The sequence below is a fragment of the Notolepis coatsorum genome (assembly GCF_963971535.1).
Source record: "Notolepis coatsorum genome assembly, chromosome: 1".
In the NCBI taxonomy this organism is placed as follows: Eukaryota; Metazoa; Chordata; class Actinopteri; order Aulopiformes; family Paralepididae; genus Notolepis; species Notolepis coatsorum.
In genome coordinates this window covers 188,720,347-188,732,929 of record NC_140165.1, presented here as the reverse complement: position 1 = coordinate 188,732,929, position 12,583 = coordinate 188,720,347, and the positions used below count along the sequence as shown (strand labels likewise).

At 44.7% G+C, this 12,583-nt stretch overlaps 1 protein-coding gene across 2 annotated transcripts in view; it reads left to right on the top strand.

Annotated features, from left to right (window-relative positions):
• The window catches only part of mmp28 (matrix metallopeptidase 28), a 125,959-nt gene that overhangs the window by 36,041 nt on the left and 77,335 nt on the right, over positions 1 to 12,583 (top strand). For both annotated transcript variants that reach the window (XM_084333279.1, XM_084333278.1), the window contains exons 2-3: positions 6,285 to 6,361; positions 11,807 to 12,009. In XM_084333279.1, the coding sequence (XP_084189405.1) occupies positions 6,285 to 6,361; positions 11,807 to 12,009 (280 nt within the window). The remainder of the gene's footprint in view (positions 1 to 6,284; positions 6,362 to 11,806; positions 12,010 to 12,583) is intronic.

The following is a 12,583-nucleotide window of genomic DNA, read 5'->3' as shown; positions in this document are numbered from 1 at the left end:
AGTGAAAGGCCCCAGGCGGTCAGGGTGGGGGTTTAGACCTCCAACACCATTACCCTGAGCATCGGGTCCCCCCAGGGCTGTGTTCTGAGCCCCCTGCTGTACATGACTGTGTGGCCAAGTTCAGCTCCAACTCCATAGTGAAGTTTGCGGACGACACAGTGGTGGTGGGGCTGATCTCGGACAACGACGAGAAGGCCTACCGGGAGGAGGTTGAGGTACTGGAACGCTGGTGCCAGGACAACAGCCTGCTCCTGAACATTGGTAAAACCAAGGAGCTGATCGTGGATTTTAGGAGGAGACAGCAGGGGACACACACACCACTGAGGATAAACGGGGCTACCGTGGACAGGGTGAGCAGCTTCAAGTACCTGGGGGTCCACATCTCAGAGGATCTGACATGGACAACACACAGACTCAGTCGTAAAAAAAGGCGAAGCAGCGCCTCTACCACCTGAGACAGTTAAGGAAGTTCAGCGTATCTGGGAAGATACTCCAGTCCTTCTACTCCGGAGCTGTAGAGAGCATCTTGACTGGAAACATCACTGCCTGGTATGGAAACAGCACGGCACAGGACAAGAAGGCCCTACAGAGAGTGGTGCGCTCAGCCGAGCGTACCACGGGTATTGCACTACCACCCCTGCAGGTCCTATACAACAAGAGGTGCAAATCCAGAGCCTGCAGAATAATGAAAGACCCTCACCACCCCAACAACAGCCTGTTCAAGCTGCTGCGGTCAGGCAAACGCCTGCGAACACCAGCAACTAGGACAGAGAGACTTCGGCTCAGCTTCTTCCCCCAGGCCATCAGAGCCTTGAACACTGAACTCTCCACACACAAGCACACATGAGCACACACACAACACACACACTGTACACGCTCACACACTAGCAGCCACTTTAACATGAGCACACACACACTCATGCTGCACACGCTCACACTTATGGTCACTTTACAAAAGGAAAGGTCACTTTAAGAATAGTATAGTATAACTTGAGATTGTATAATATAGCATTGTATAGCAGTGTACATAAAGACCCAGTGCCTCATCCGTAGCTAAAAGTGTATTGCACTACCACAGGACCTAGCATGTCCTACCATGCTCTGTAAATAACTCATGTACATATACCGATATGCCCTACTTTGATTACTTGTATTATTGCACAATGTCGGATTCTTATTATATTATTATATATTACTATTGTATTATGCACAATCGCTGCGGGCAAGACCCCCCGCATTTCATTGTATACTTGTATGCCGTGACAAATAAAACTCTTGACGTAACTTGACTTGAATTGTATCACTGTCACTCACACGTTATTGTGATATTGTAACTGGGATTAAAATGTCTGATGAGATGCGCTGTTTGACGGATTTGAGAAATTGAATGAGCCGTTGACGTTTTGACGAATGAATTTGAGAAAATGCATTTATCTGTTCAAGCAGTTATCTGATGATGAACATGAGGTGTCACTGGTATAAACCAAAGGTTAATCAATTCAATGCATGTATGGATGATGTCCGAAGCAGATTAAAACCTGATTAATAGTGAAACTGTATAGCCTCCCTCCAAGCCTCTCTGACACCGTTATTTCGGGGGTCGCGCCTTGAAAACTGTTTATATATAAAGTACATGATACCTAAGCCGAGCGCATACAGTACAGATATCCTCATAAGTATATTAATTCATATCAATTAGATACTCTTTGGGCTTGTTTGTATCTACTTATTCTGAAAGTTGAACTAATTATTTGCGCTAGCAAGATCTCATTCGATTATTCATTCCATTAAGCCTACTGCCAGCAGGCACATTTAAAGAAATATAATCTGATTGATTGGGGTAATGAGGGATTTAACATTAGCCTATAGATTATGCATTTAACTTGTCGGCGAGGCTATTAAGCCGTACTGTATTGTACCCATTCTGAAATCTGTTAATAAAGTTTTAAATCAATCAATCAATGCTGTTAGAAAATCAGGATTTCTGCGATCGACACCTGCTGTCTTTTCAGGTGAGGCGCCCGCGTGCAATTATCATGAGTATCAAGTCTGGTTCGAATTAACGAGACTGAATCAGCGTTCGAGGAACAGGGAAAGCCTGGATTCAAACATCGGGTTAATTGAATCTGGATAATGGGACTTTTGATCGACTTAGTTGAACCAGGTACGGGGAATAGGGCCCAGGACTAACTCCAGACAACAGCTCTTGATACACAAGGACTAACGCCAGACAACAGCTCTTTATATACCAGGTTTTAAATGTATTTCCTGTATTTATTAGAGGCTCTAGTTGATTGACTGAGCTGTATTTATTAGAGGCTTTAACTCATTCAGCACCGGGGATTAGACGGGGCCCTGTGGTTGCATTGCCACACGTTAAAATATAGGACTGTTTGTAGAGCTATAACTATATTCTATATTATAGCTATGGATACAATACTATGGCCCATTTGACATCACCTATCTATCGTTCAAAATGTGAGAAAGAATACATTTCTCCATCAATACGTTCCCGTGTTATACCGTAGTGAATATAAGTATGGTTTTAGAGTGGCCTAGGGTAATTCATGAAATCCTGAGTTAAAGCGATATACGTCGATTCCACTATAGACGTTGCCATCAGGGTTTCCGTTAGATTTTTTTTTTGCCGGTCTCAGAAATCTACCGGACAAATGGGATCAATTCCGGTCAGAGTTTATTGAGCTTAAAAACAATTGATAGGCAGGCTATATAAAGAATGACATCCTCAAGGCATTTATAATATTTTAACTTAAAACTAGGCTACTTTTGCGTATATACAGTCATTAATATATTCCAAATAAAATAAGTCCCTCGAGACCGTGCTGCTGCCGACTTGAGGTGTCGGTGGGCAGTCTGCTCGACATTAATAAACAGCAGTCTGTTATAATCACATTTTTATGAGCTAACGAATTCCGTTATATTGGACATTTGTATTAATTATATCAAGCGAAGAACTGAGAAATTTGGCAGAGAGAGACGGCAACATTATCGTGGGTTTGCGTGATGACTATCTCCACCTCCCAACGACTTCAGTGCTGGATTTGCAAGAGCATGCAGCTGCAGAGCCGCAGAGCCAGCTGTGTTTTCAGGTCCGGTCTGGGGACCGCTCAGCAGTGCCCCCCACCCAACAGCTGAATTGCCAATGGCTGAATTGGAGTACTGCACTGTGCGGGCACAGCTCTGTGGGTTCTGCGGCTCTGCAGCTGCATGCTCTCACAAATCCAGCACCAAGCTCCCGCTGACAACATCGTTGTCATTATTAGACCTGCTTGGTGAAGCATCAATGAAACAAATGTAATGATTGTTTCGTTCATCGCATAGGCTATTTAATTTTAGCCTATTTTAATACAATTCAAATTGTGCTTAGAGGGAATTATTTTCACCAGACATTATGACCGGAGAGATTAAATATGTCGGACTTCAACAGATTTTGCCGGTCAAAAACCGGTAATTACCGGACAACGGAAACCCTGGTTGCCATGTCTAGCCTGTATACGCTATTATCCCGAAATCAAATCTACATCATAGCTATTATGTTCCATCATGAATTAATGAAAGGGGGGGCGTTTCTGATTATTTGATTGTCAGTAACGGCATTCGCATTGAACACTAAAAACGGTTATCAGCCCGATCGATATGAAAGCATTGCAGGATCAAGCTAAAATTTACGTCAAATCGCCCTTACCTGTGGCCGGGAGTATTCCAAAAATAATATTCCAATTGTTTGATCGGCTCAAATAAGGGACTAAACACGTTTCGCAATTATGCCACATCAATGTGGAACGCCCTACCCAAAGCTGTAAAGGAATGTGGATCACTACCCACTTTCAAAACCTCTCTCAAGGGACACCTACGGGAGACTGCAATTCAACACTGGCCCCTGTAAATATCCTAACCCAATCATTCCAACCCCCTCCAATGTACAGTCATTTACCTAGTATGGTTTTGTCAATAGTTCAATGTACAATTGTGTTTGTTTGTACAGTGTCTCCTCCCCCCCCCCCTCAATGTACAGTGTTACTTGTTTATACAGTATGCCCCCCGCCCCCCCCCCCCCCCCCCAACCACCTCCAATGTAAATTACCCAGTATGGTTGTCAATATCCCAATGTACCCAACCCCCCCCACCCAACCTCCAATGTACAGTTTCTACGTCAAATGTATATACTCCCTTTTCTTGACTCCTTCTGTATCACAAACAGTACTGTATTTGCAAATCTGGTATGTCATAAATGTATAGATGTAGCAGTACTGACTATCTGTATGTCATGTATGTCATATATGTCTATATGAATTGAAAATGGGGGACCCTGATGGAAACAAGACAAACGTCTTTCTCAGGTCTGCATCCCCTTAACAATTGTATGTATTGAGCCGTACTGTATTGTACCCATTCTGCAATCTGTTAAATAAAGTTTTCATTCATTCATTCATTCATTTGATCGCCATCTGGTATATCCAATGTCCATTTCGTCTACGGCATAATTCACCACAACATATGGATCGGAGATATTTGACGCGCTTCGATGGAACCGGGAGAACCGCTCCCCTCGCCTGGGGCCGTCCCACAGAGAAATATACAAGGGTAGAAAGGGTACTCAATACCGCCGTCTAGTGTGATGTAGCCGGTATTGCACTTTTACATTCCCCATGTTAACCCAGAGTCCGTGCGCCTGTAATGAATAGAAATATCGAATAAAAGAAATAACGATCAAATAATGAGTATACTCGTTGTTGGCGTTCAACGATTGGCGGCCAATAACAAGTATACTCGTCGTTGGCGGGGAATGTGTTAAAAAGTGAGTTTACGTTGGTAATGGTTGTAAACACTGGAGTGAAACAGATCTATATTCTAAATGACAACCGTGGCCAATGAGCTGTGGCGTTGTTCTTTATTGGTCGTATGAGCGGCATGATACAACTGTGGCCAATTAGCTCTGGCGTTGTTCCTTATTGGTCGTATGAAGCGTCATGATACAACCGTGGCCAATGAGCTGTGGCGTTGTTCCTTATTGGTCGTATGAAGCGTCGTGATACTATGAGTTGTGTTTTGGTGGTTTGGCAGTCATTTTTCTTTTTGCCTACATGCTGATGCTTGTTTTGCTTAGAGCCATGTTGTCTCTGTGCTAAAACATTCTTATGTGAAAACTCATGTTTATACTAGTCGTTCACAGGGTTCACACTCTTTTTGAGAAATCATTTTCCAGGAGTTTTTTTTTAATAATCCAGGACATCACTTGCTCAAAAGCTCATATAATTTACCGGTAGGCCTAGTATCCACACTTGGTCCTCCTTTTTTAACAATGCAGAATTCATGATGAAGTGTCTCAGGTTCATTACATGTGACTGCTATCCATCACTGCTAACTGTAATAATAATAATAATAATAATAATAATAATAATAATAATAATAATAATAATAATAATAAACTTTATTTGTATAGCACATTTCTTACCAGAATTGCAGGCCAAGTGCTTTACAGCAGTAAAATAGACTTAAGAATAGACATAAAATAGACATAGGCATAAAATGAGCATACAATTGACAGAATAAACGCAATGATAGCTCTCACAGTGTGGATGTAATGAGTAAGTAGCAGAATGTATTAAATGTACAATAAGGTCATCTGGCCTCCCATTTCTTTCAGGATATTTGTCATTTGAGTAAATTATCCAGGTTTTCATGACTGGAAATCTAGTCTCTGAATGTCCAAGTGTTCCAGATTTTCCAGGACCAGTGAGATCCCTGAATTCAAACTAACTGCCTAGTGCTTGTATTTGTTTTGGAGCAAAATTCTATAGGTACTCCTTAAGGTCCCCTGAGTTTGCTCAGAACAGGGTAAATCTGCATTTCACTATGATGCCCCTAGCTCATGGAATGAACTCCAACAGTCCAAGCTTGAGATTCTCCGCTTTGTTGCAGAGTTTAAAACCTTGATCTCCAACCTTTGTCTATCAATTTGTACATGTTTTAATTTATTTGTTATCCTTGCTCTTTGCCTCATCTTGTTGTCTCTTTGTTATGATTCTATATGCTTTTTCTTTTTCTTTAAATGAGGTGATGTTTAAATAAAGGTTTGAAATTAAATGAAACATGTGTAGAATGGTTGAGTGGCAGAGCAGAGTTCCCCTCAGGTTATCTCTGCTCAGATACCTACTTTTAACGCTCACCACAACAACACCTGATAGTCTTATTGCATCAGCCAGGAATATCTATTCATATTGTAATGCAAATGACAGGAGTGTGATGGTTATTGATTGCAGGTTTTTCTGGAGAAGTATGGCTACCTGCACCAGGATAACCACGGCCACGACCCGGCAGAGCTGCAGGCGGCTGTCAGGTGGGTTATTTTCACCATGTTGTAAACCCAACTCACCTGGCTCCTATGTGTTAAAACAATCCATAAGGTAACATTGTTTTGACCAGGTCTTCTCAGTGGGCCCTGGCCCCGAGGGGCTGACGGATGAGGCAGTTAAACACACCCTCCTGTTGAACCTTCTCTGAACCACTCTGGCATTCCAGGAGCCTCACTCTGCCCTGTCAGCCTAGTGTACAGGAGCCTCACTCTGCCCTGTCAGCCTAGTGTACAGGAGCCTCAACTCTGGCCCGTCAGCCTAGTGTACAGGAGCCTCAACTCTGGCCTGTCAGCCTAGTGTACAGGAGCCTCACTCTGGCCTGTCAGCCTAGTGTACAGGAGCCTCGTTCTGGCCTGTCAGCCTAGTGTACAGGAGCCTCAACTCTGGCCTGTCAGCCTAGTGTACAGGAGCCTCAACTCTGGCCTGTCAGTCTAGTGTCCTGGGCCCTCATTCATCAACGTGTTCTACGCACAGATCTGTGCTTACCCTGTGCGTACGATTTTTTTTTTTTTTTTTTATTGGTCTTTTTCCCCCTCCATTTTTCCTCCGATTTTCTCCCATCCCAATGTTAGTCGTATGCCAATTCCCAGTCCCTTCCTGGTCGCTGCGCACTTACCCCCCACAGTCAGATCATCTGGGAGAGTGGAGGCTACCACGTGCTTCCTCCGACACACGTCCAGCCAATCACCGCTTCTTTTCACCTGGCAGCGCGGATTCTCATCGAGAGGGCGTAGCGTGTGGGAGGACCACACTATCCCCCTCAAGTCCTATCCGCGCTTAGCAGGCGCCCCGACCGAACTGTAGGAGTCGCTGTTTACAACGACCCAGACCCACCCCGCCAGCTTCTCCCACCCTCTAATACAGCCAATTGTATTAGTGCAGACGGCCAGCCAAGCTGGTGACAACCCCGGAGCTGTGAGCTGGATTCGAACAGGCGAATCCAGCTCACAGCTCCGGGGTTGGTGACGAACGCAATCTCCGCTCGGCCACATAACCGCCCGCGTACGATCATTTCTAAGCAAAGAGTGGGATTCATCAATTTCGATTTGAACTTGACTCCGTGCTTACATCTACGCACAGGTCAGACCAGGCGTACCTGGCGCCCAGTGGTAGAATATATTATTACAACAAGGAAATGAGCTTCTGTGCATAATAACACTGGCATGTTCTGTACGAACCGTAGTTCATTATAGTTCATTGTAAAATAGCAACAGTAGTGTAATTATGGTCAAAACCCTATAAATAGCATTTGGAATAATAGATCTTTCTCTCAGAATGAATGCAGCATGGTTTATATAGCGTTATCGGAATATACGGGGTGTAGGCTACTGACTGACTGCGCTCCGCGTAGCTTGATTGATTGAAAAGTTTATTAACAGATTGCAGAATGGGTACAGTACAGTACAGCTCAGTACATACAATTGTTAATTGGGGATGCAGACCAACTTTCGTCTTGTTTACATCAGGGTCCCCCATTTTCAATTCATCATAAATCATAAAGCTCAACTCGTTATTATTTTGCGCAGACCGCAGAAACACGGGAACGTTTTGATTATATTTAAAAGGCTTTACGTTAAACGAAACAAGTGGAATTTCGAAGCTGTAAGCAGAATACAAGTCATATGAATATAGTGTACAGAAGCCTCACTCTGGCCTGACAGTCTAGTGTACAGGAGCCGCAACTCTTCCCTGTCAGCCTAGTGTACAGGAGCCTCACTCTGGCCTGTCAGCCTAGTGTACAGGAGCCTCAACTCTGGCCTGTCAGCCTAGTGTACAGGAGCCTCAACTCTGCCCTGTCAGCCTAGTGTACAGGAGCCTCACTCTGGCCTGTCAGCCTAGTGTACAGGAGCCTCAACTCTGGCCTGTCAGCCTAGTGTACAGGAGCCTCAACTCTGGCCTGTCAGCCTAGTGTACAGGAGCCTCAACTCTGGCCTGTCAGCCTAGTGTACAGAAGCCTCACTCTGGCCTGTCAGCCTAGTGTACAGGAGCCTCACTCTGGCCTGTCAGCCTAGTGTACAGGAGCCTCAACTCTGGCCCGTCAGCCTAGTGTACAGGAGCCTCGCTCTGGCCTGTCAGCCTAGTGTACAGGAGCCTCACTCTGGCCTGTCAGCCTAGTGTCCAGGAGCCTCGCTCTGGCCTGTCAGCCTAGTGTCCAGGAGCCTCAACTCTGCCCTGACAGCCTAGTGTACAGGAGCCTCGCTCTGGCCTGTCAGCCTGAATGAATGAATGAATGAATGAATGAATGAATGAATGAATGAATGAATGAATGAATGAATGAAAACTTTATTTAACAGATTGCAGAATGGGTACAATACAGTACGGCTCAATACAGACAATTGTTAAGGGGATGCAGACCAGAGAAAGACGTTTGTCTTGTTTACATCAGGGTCCCCCATTTTCAATTCATAGTGACATTTATGACATACACAACATACATGACATTTATGGCATAGGGACATACATGACATACAGGTATTTAGTACTGTTACATTTGTGACATATACGATATGAAAATATACAGTACTGTTACCCATAGATCCTGATAGAGTATATACATATGATGGGGAGGGGACTGTACATTAGGAGGGGGTGGGTGGGTGCGAGAGAACTATACATACGGTGGGGAGAGAATATATACATACGGTGGGGAGGAGACTGTACATTAGGAGGGGGTGGGTGGGTGGGAGAGAACTATACATACGGTGGGGAGAGAATATATACATACGGTGGGGAGGAGACTGTACATTAGGAGGGGGTGGGTGCAGGGACGTGCACAGGACTTTAGAGGGGCAGGTGCTCAAAGGCTGAAAAGGGCACTACACTTGTGTGTATATATTAACCGAGCGCGCGAGCGCGATTTTTAAGGTCCCTTTTCGGGCGGGAGGCCCCCTTTTTAATGCTTTTTGGGGGGTTTTGGTGATCAAATATTGAATATTGAACTATAATAATCAGTGCAGGAGCTCACTTATCCTTGAAAGACACTTTTATCACTGACTTAAAAGGCCCATACATCTCCATAAATGTTCAGGGGGGAGGGAATAAGTGCTTACCCTACAGACCCCAAGAAGTGCTGTATATTCTGTATTGTTTAATATAAATGCATTTTTTATTCCAATCCCGATTTGTATTTGAGATTCCCAAATCCCATCGGACTTGACTTCTTCGTGTCCCTCAATGAGTGTAATACCAGCATTCAACTGTATGCGCCACAGCGGTTTCTATCATCATCATCATCACCACCACCCACGCTATGCATAAAATATATAGGTCCGCTGAGAGGCACGCTGAGGAGGCCGTGCAAACTGCAATGGAATATGGGGCATCTCTCTCTCTTTACCTAATATTTTGATTCTATCCTGACATTTTTCAGTTGGAAGGGCAGTCTATATGCGTAACGGTAAATTTTTTTATTTTTATTTTTTAAAAGGGCACTTTTTTGATGATGCTCAAAAAGGCAGGTGCTCGAGCACCCCTTGGCCTCTATGTGTGCACGTGCCTGGGTGGGTGGGTGGGAGAGAAATATACATACGGTGGGGAGGAGACTGTCTATTAGGAGGGGGGGGGGGGGGGGTTGGACATTTACGGTGGCCAGTTTAGAATTGCAGCCTCCCGTAGGTGCTCTTTAAGAGCGGTTTTGAATGTGGGTAGGGATTCACATTCCTTTACAGCTTTGGGTAGGGCGTTCCACATTGATGTGGCATAATTGCTAAACGTGTTTAGTCCCTTGTTTGAGCCGAATCTGGGTTTAACATGATTTGTTGAGCTTCCTCTGGTGTCGTGGTATTCACTGACCTTTGGGAAGTATTTTGACATGTACATGGGTACCTTAGTCGTATAGTGTATCTTGTAGACCAGGCCCATTGCAAGTTGCTGTACTCTGTCATCTACTCTAAGCCATCCTAGGTTGTCAAAGTGGGCAGGGGTGAGGTGGGTTCTAGGGGTAAGGTCAAGTAGAAGTCTGACCAGTTTGTTTTGTGATGTTTGTAATCTTGTTTTTAGCGCCTTTGAGCTGCTTTGGTACCATGAGGTGCAAGCATAGTCGTAGTACCCTTGAATGAGTGCTCCTGCCAGAGTCTTCAGGGTATTCTTGTTTACCAGAGAGGAGATCCGGTACAAGAATCTAGTTCGTTGGTTGACTTTTTTTATTACCTTGGATGCCATTTTGTCACAGGAAAGATTTGCCTCTAGGATGGAACCTAGGTATGTAATTTCATCTTTCCTTGTGACAATATTGTCACCCACTGTAACTGAGAAGCCGTCGGTCTTGCTGAGTTTGTTATTTGATCCGAAGAGAATGGACTCTGTTTTACCCAGGTGTAATGATAGTTTGTTATCTTTCAAAATGTTCAGTTGCTATTGCATGCACTCATCTGTGTTTCACTACACACTTGAGTGCATGCTTACCAACTGTCCGTCTGCAACACTACTATCACCGACATCTAAGAAGGGAGATCCCCCCTTGAATGGCCCTTCTAAGGTTTCTCTCCTCCACACTGCCTGTGGAGTATTTTGACCTATTGTTAGGTTTTAGTGAGTTTTCCCTTACCTTCGCGTGGGGTATGTCTGGGAGTGCTTGCATTCTTTCATTTATTTGCATTTATTTTAAATTTGTTGGACCTTATGGTGTCCTTGTTCTGTTCTTGACTTATTGTTATGTTTTCTTCTTGACTTGTTTAAAGAAGACCTGTACGGCCCATGGGGACATTAACGTGTGTTGTTGGGCCTTATAAATACATTTTATTTGATTTATCAGCGAGCCAGGTGCAGATTCTGCAGAGTTCAGAGCTGAGGGTTTTTTCAACCTGTAACTTAGTGTAAGCCTAGTGTACAGGAGCCTCACTCTGGCCTGTCAGCCTAGTGTCCAGGAGTCTCGCTCTGGCCTGTCAGCCTAGTGTCCAGGAGTCTCGCTCTGGCCTGTCAGCCTAGTGTCCAGGAGCCTCGCTCTGGCTTGTCAGCCTAGTGTCCAGGAGCCTCGCTCTGGCCTGTCAGCCTATAGTACAGGAGCCTCACTCTGGCCTAGTTTAAATTAGGGGGTTAATGTAGTGTCAATTAGTGGGTTCATGTATTATCTGAATTAGGGGGTTAATGTAGTCTGAATTAGGGGGTTAGTGTAGTCTGACATAGGATGTTAATGTAGTCTCAGTAAAAAAAAAAAAAAAAGAGAGAGAGAGAGAGAGAGAATACAAGCATTTAGAAATGAGTTTCAAAAAAGTTATTGATGAATTAATTTATTTCAGGTAATTAAGGTTGTTGTTTACATGTTGCAGGCATGTATTGCCTCCCTACTTCCCAGTTCCCCACGTGAAATGCATCTGATTGGATAAATTACATGCTGTTGCTCTAGTGAGACATCTAGTGGCTGAATGTTATCTATAGCACCTTTAACTATGCGATAGATCACTCTTTAAAAACCCTTCCTTTATCACCAGAGAATTCCAGTGGTTGTCGCGACTGGCAGTCACGGGGAAGCTGGACAGTGCCACCCTGAAGCAGATGGCGGAGCCGCGGTGTGGGGTGAGGGACGGGCGGAGTCATCAGGTCTGGGCCAAGCGGGTCAATGCCATCTTCACCGGGAGGAGGCTGCCACCTCACAAGCCAACACGACTCCGCAAGAAACGCTACGCTCCACAAGGTAATGGACCCCATCTCGCTTAAACCATAGAAAAAAGGTACATATTGACTTCCGGTTTACGCTCAGATCGGATGGCTGCGTAACTTTTCCGAGCTCCGTGACCACTTCACTTTAATATGGATTACGACGCTAATTTTACGACATACACTCACATTATACCTCGTAGATATGGCTAAACAAATACCGAACAAGATTGGAACATTAAATGAGGTTGACGTTGAATGTATCAGGTCTTTGTTCCGTGCTGAGCTCGATGCATGCTGCAGCTAACCAACAGACTGGACTCGCTCCAGGAGGATGTAGCTAGCTCGACCACGCGGCTCTCTAGGGTGGAAGAAGAGATGGCAGAGGTGGCGGTCGTAGCTGAAACCGACTCCACCGAGATCTCGGCGATTGAAGACAAGTTCCTTTTTTACAAAAATAAGATGGCTGACCCAGAGGACCGGAATAGAAGGTGCAACGTCAGAATATACGGCTTACCCGAGAACATTGAAAACGATGCGCCGATTCAGTATCTCGAAAAGATGATTCCACAGTGGTTTCCGACCGTCTCTAAACCAGAGATTGAGCGGGC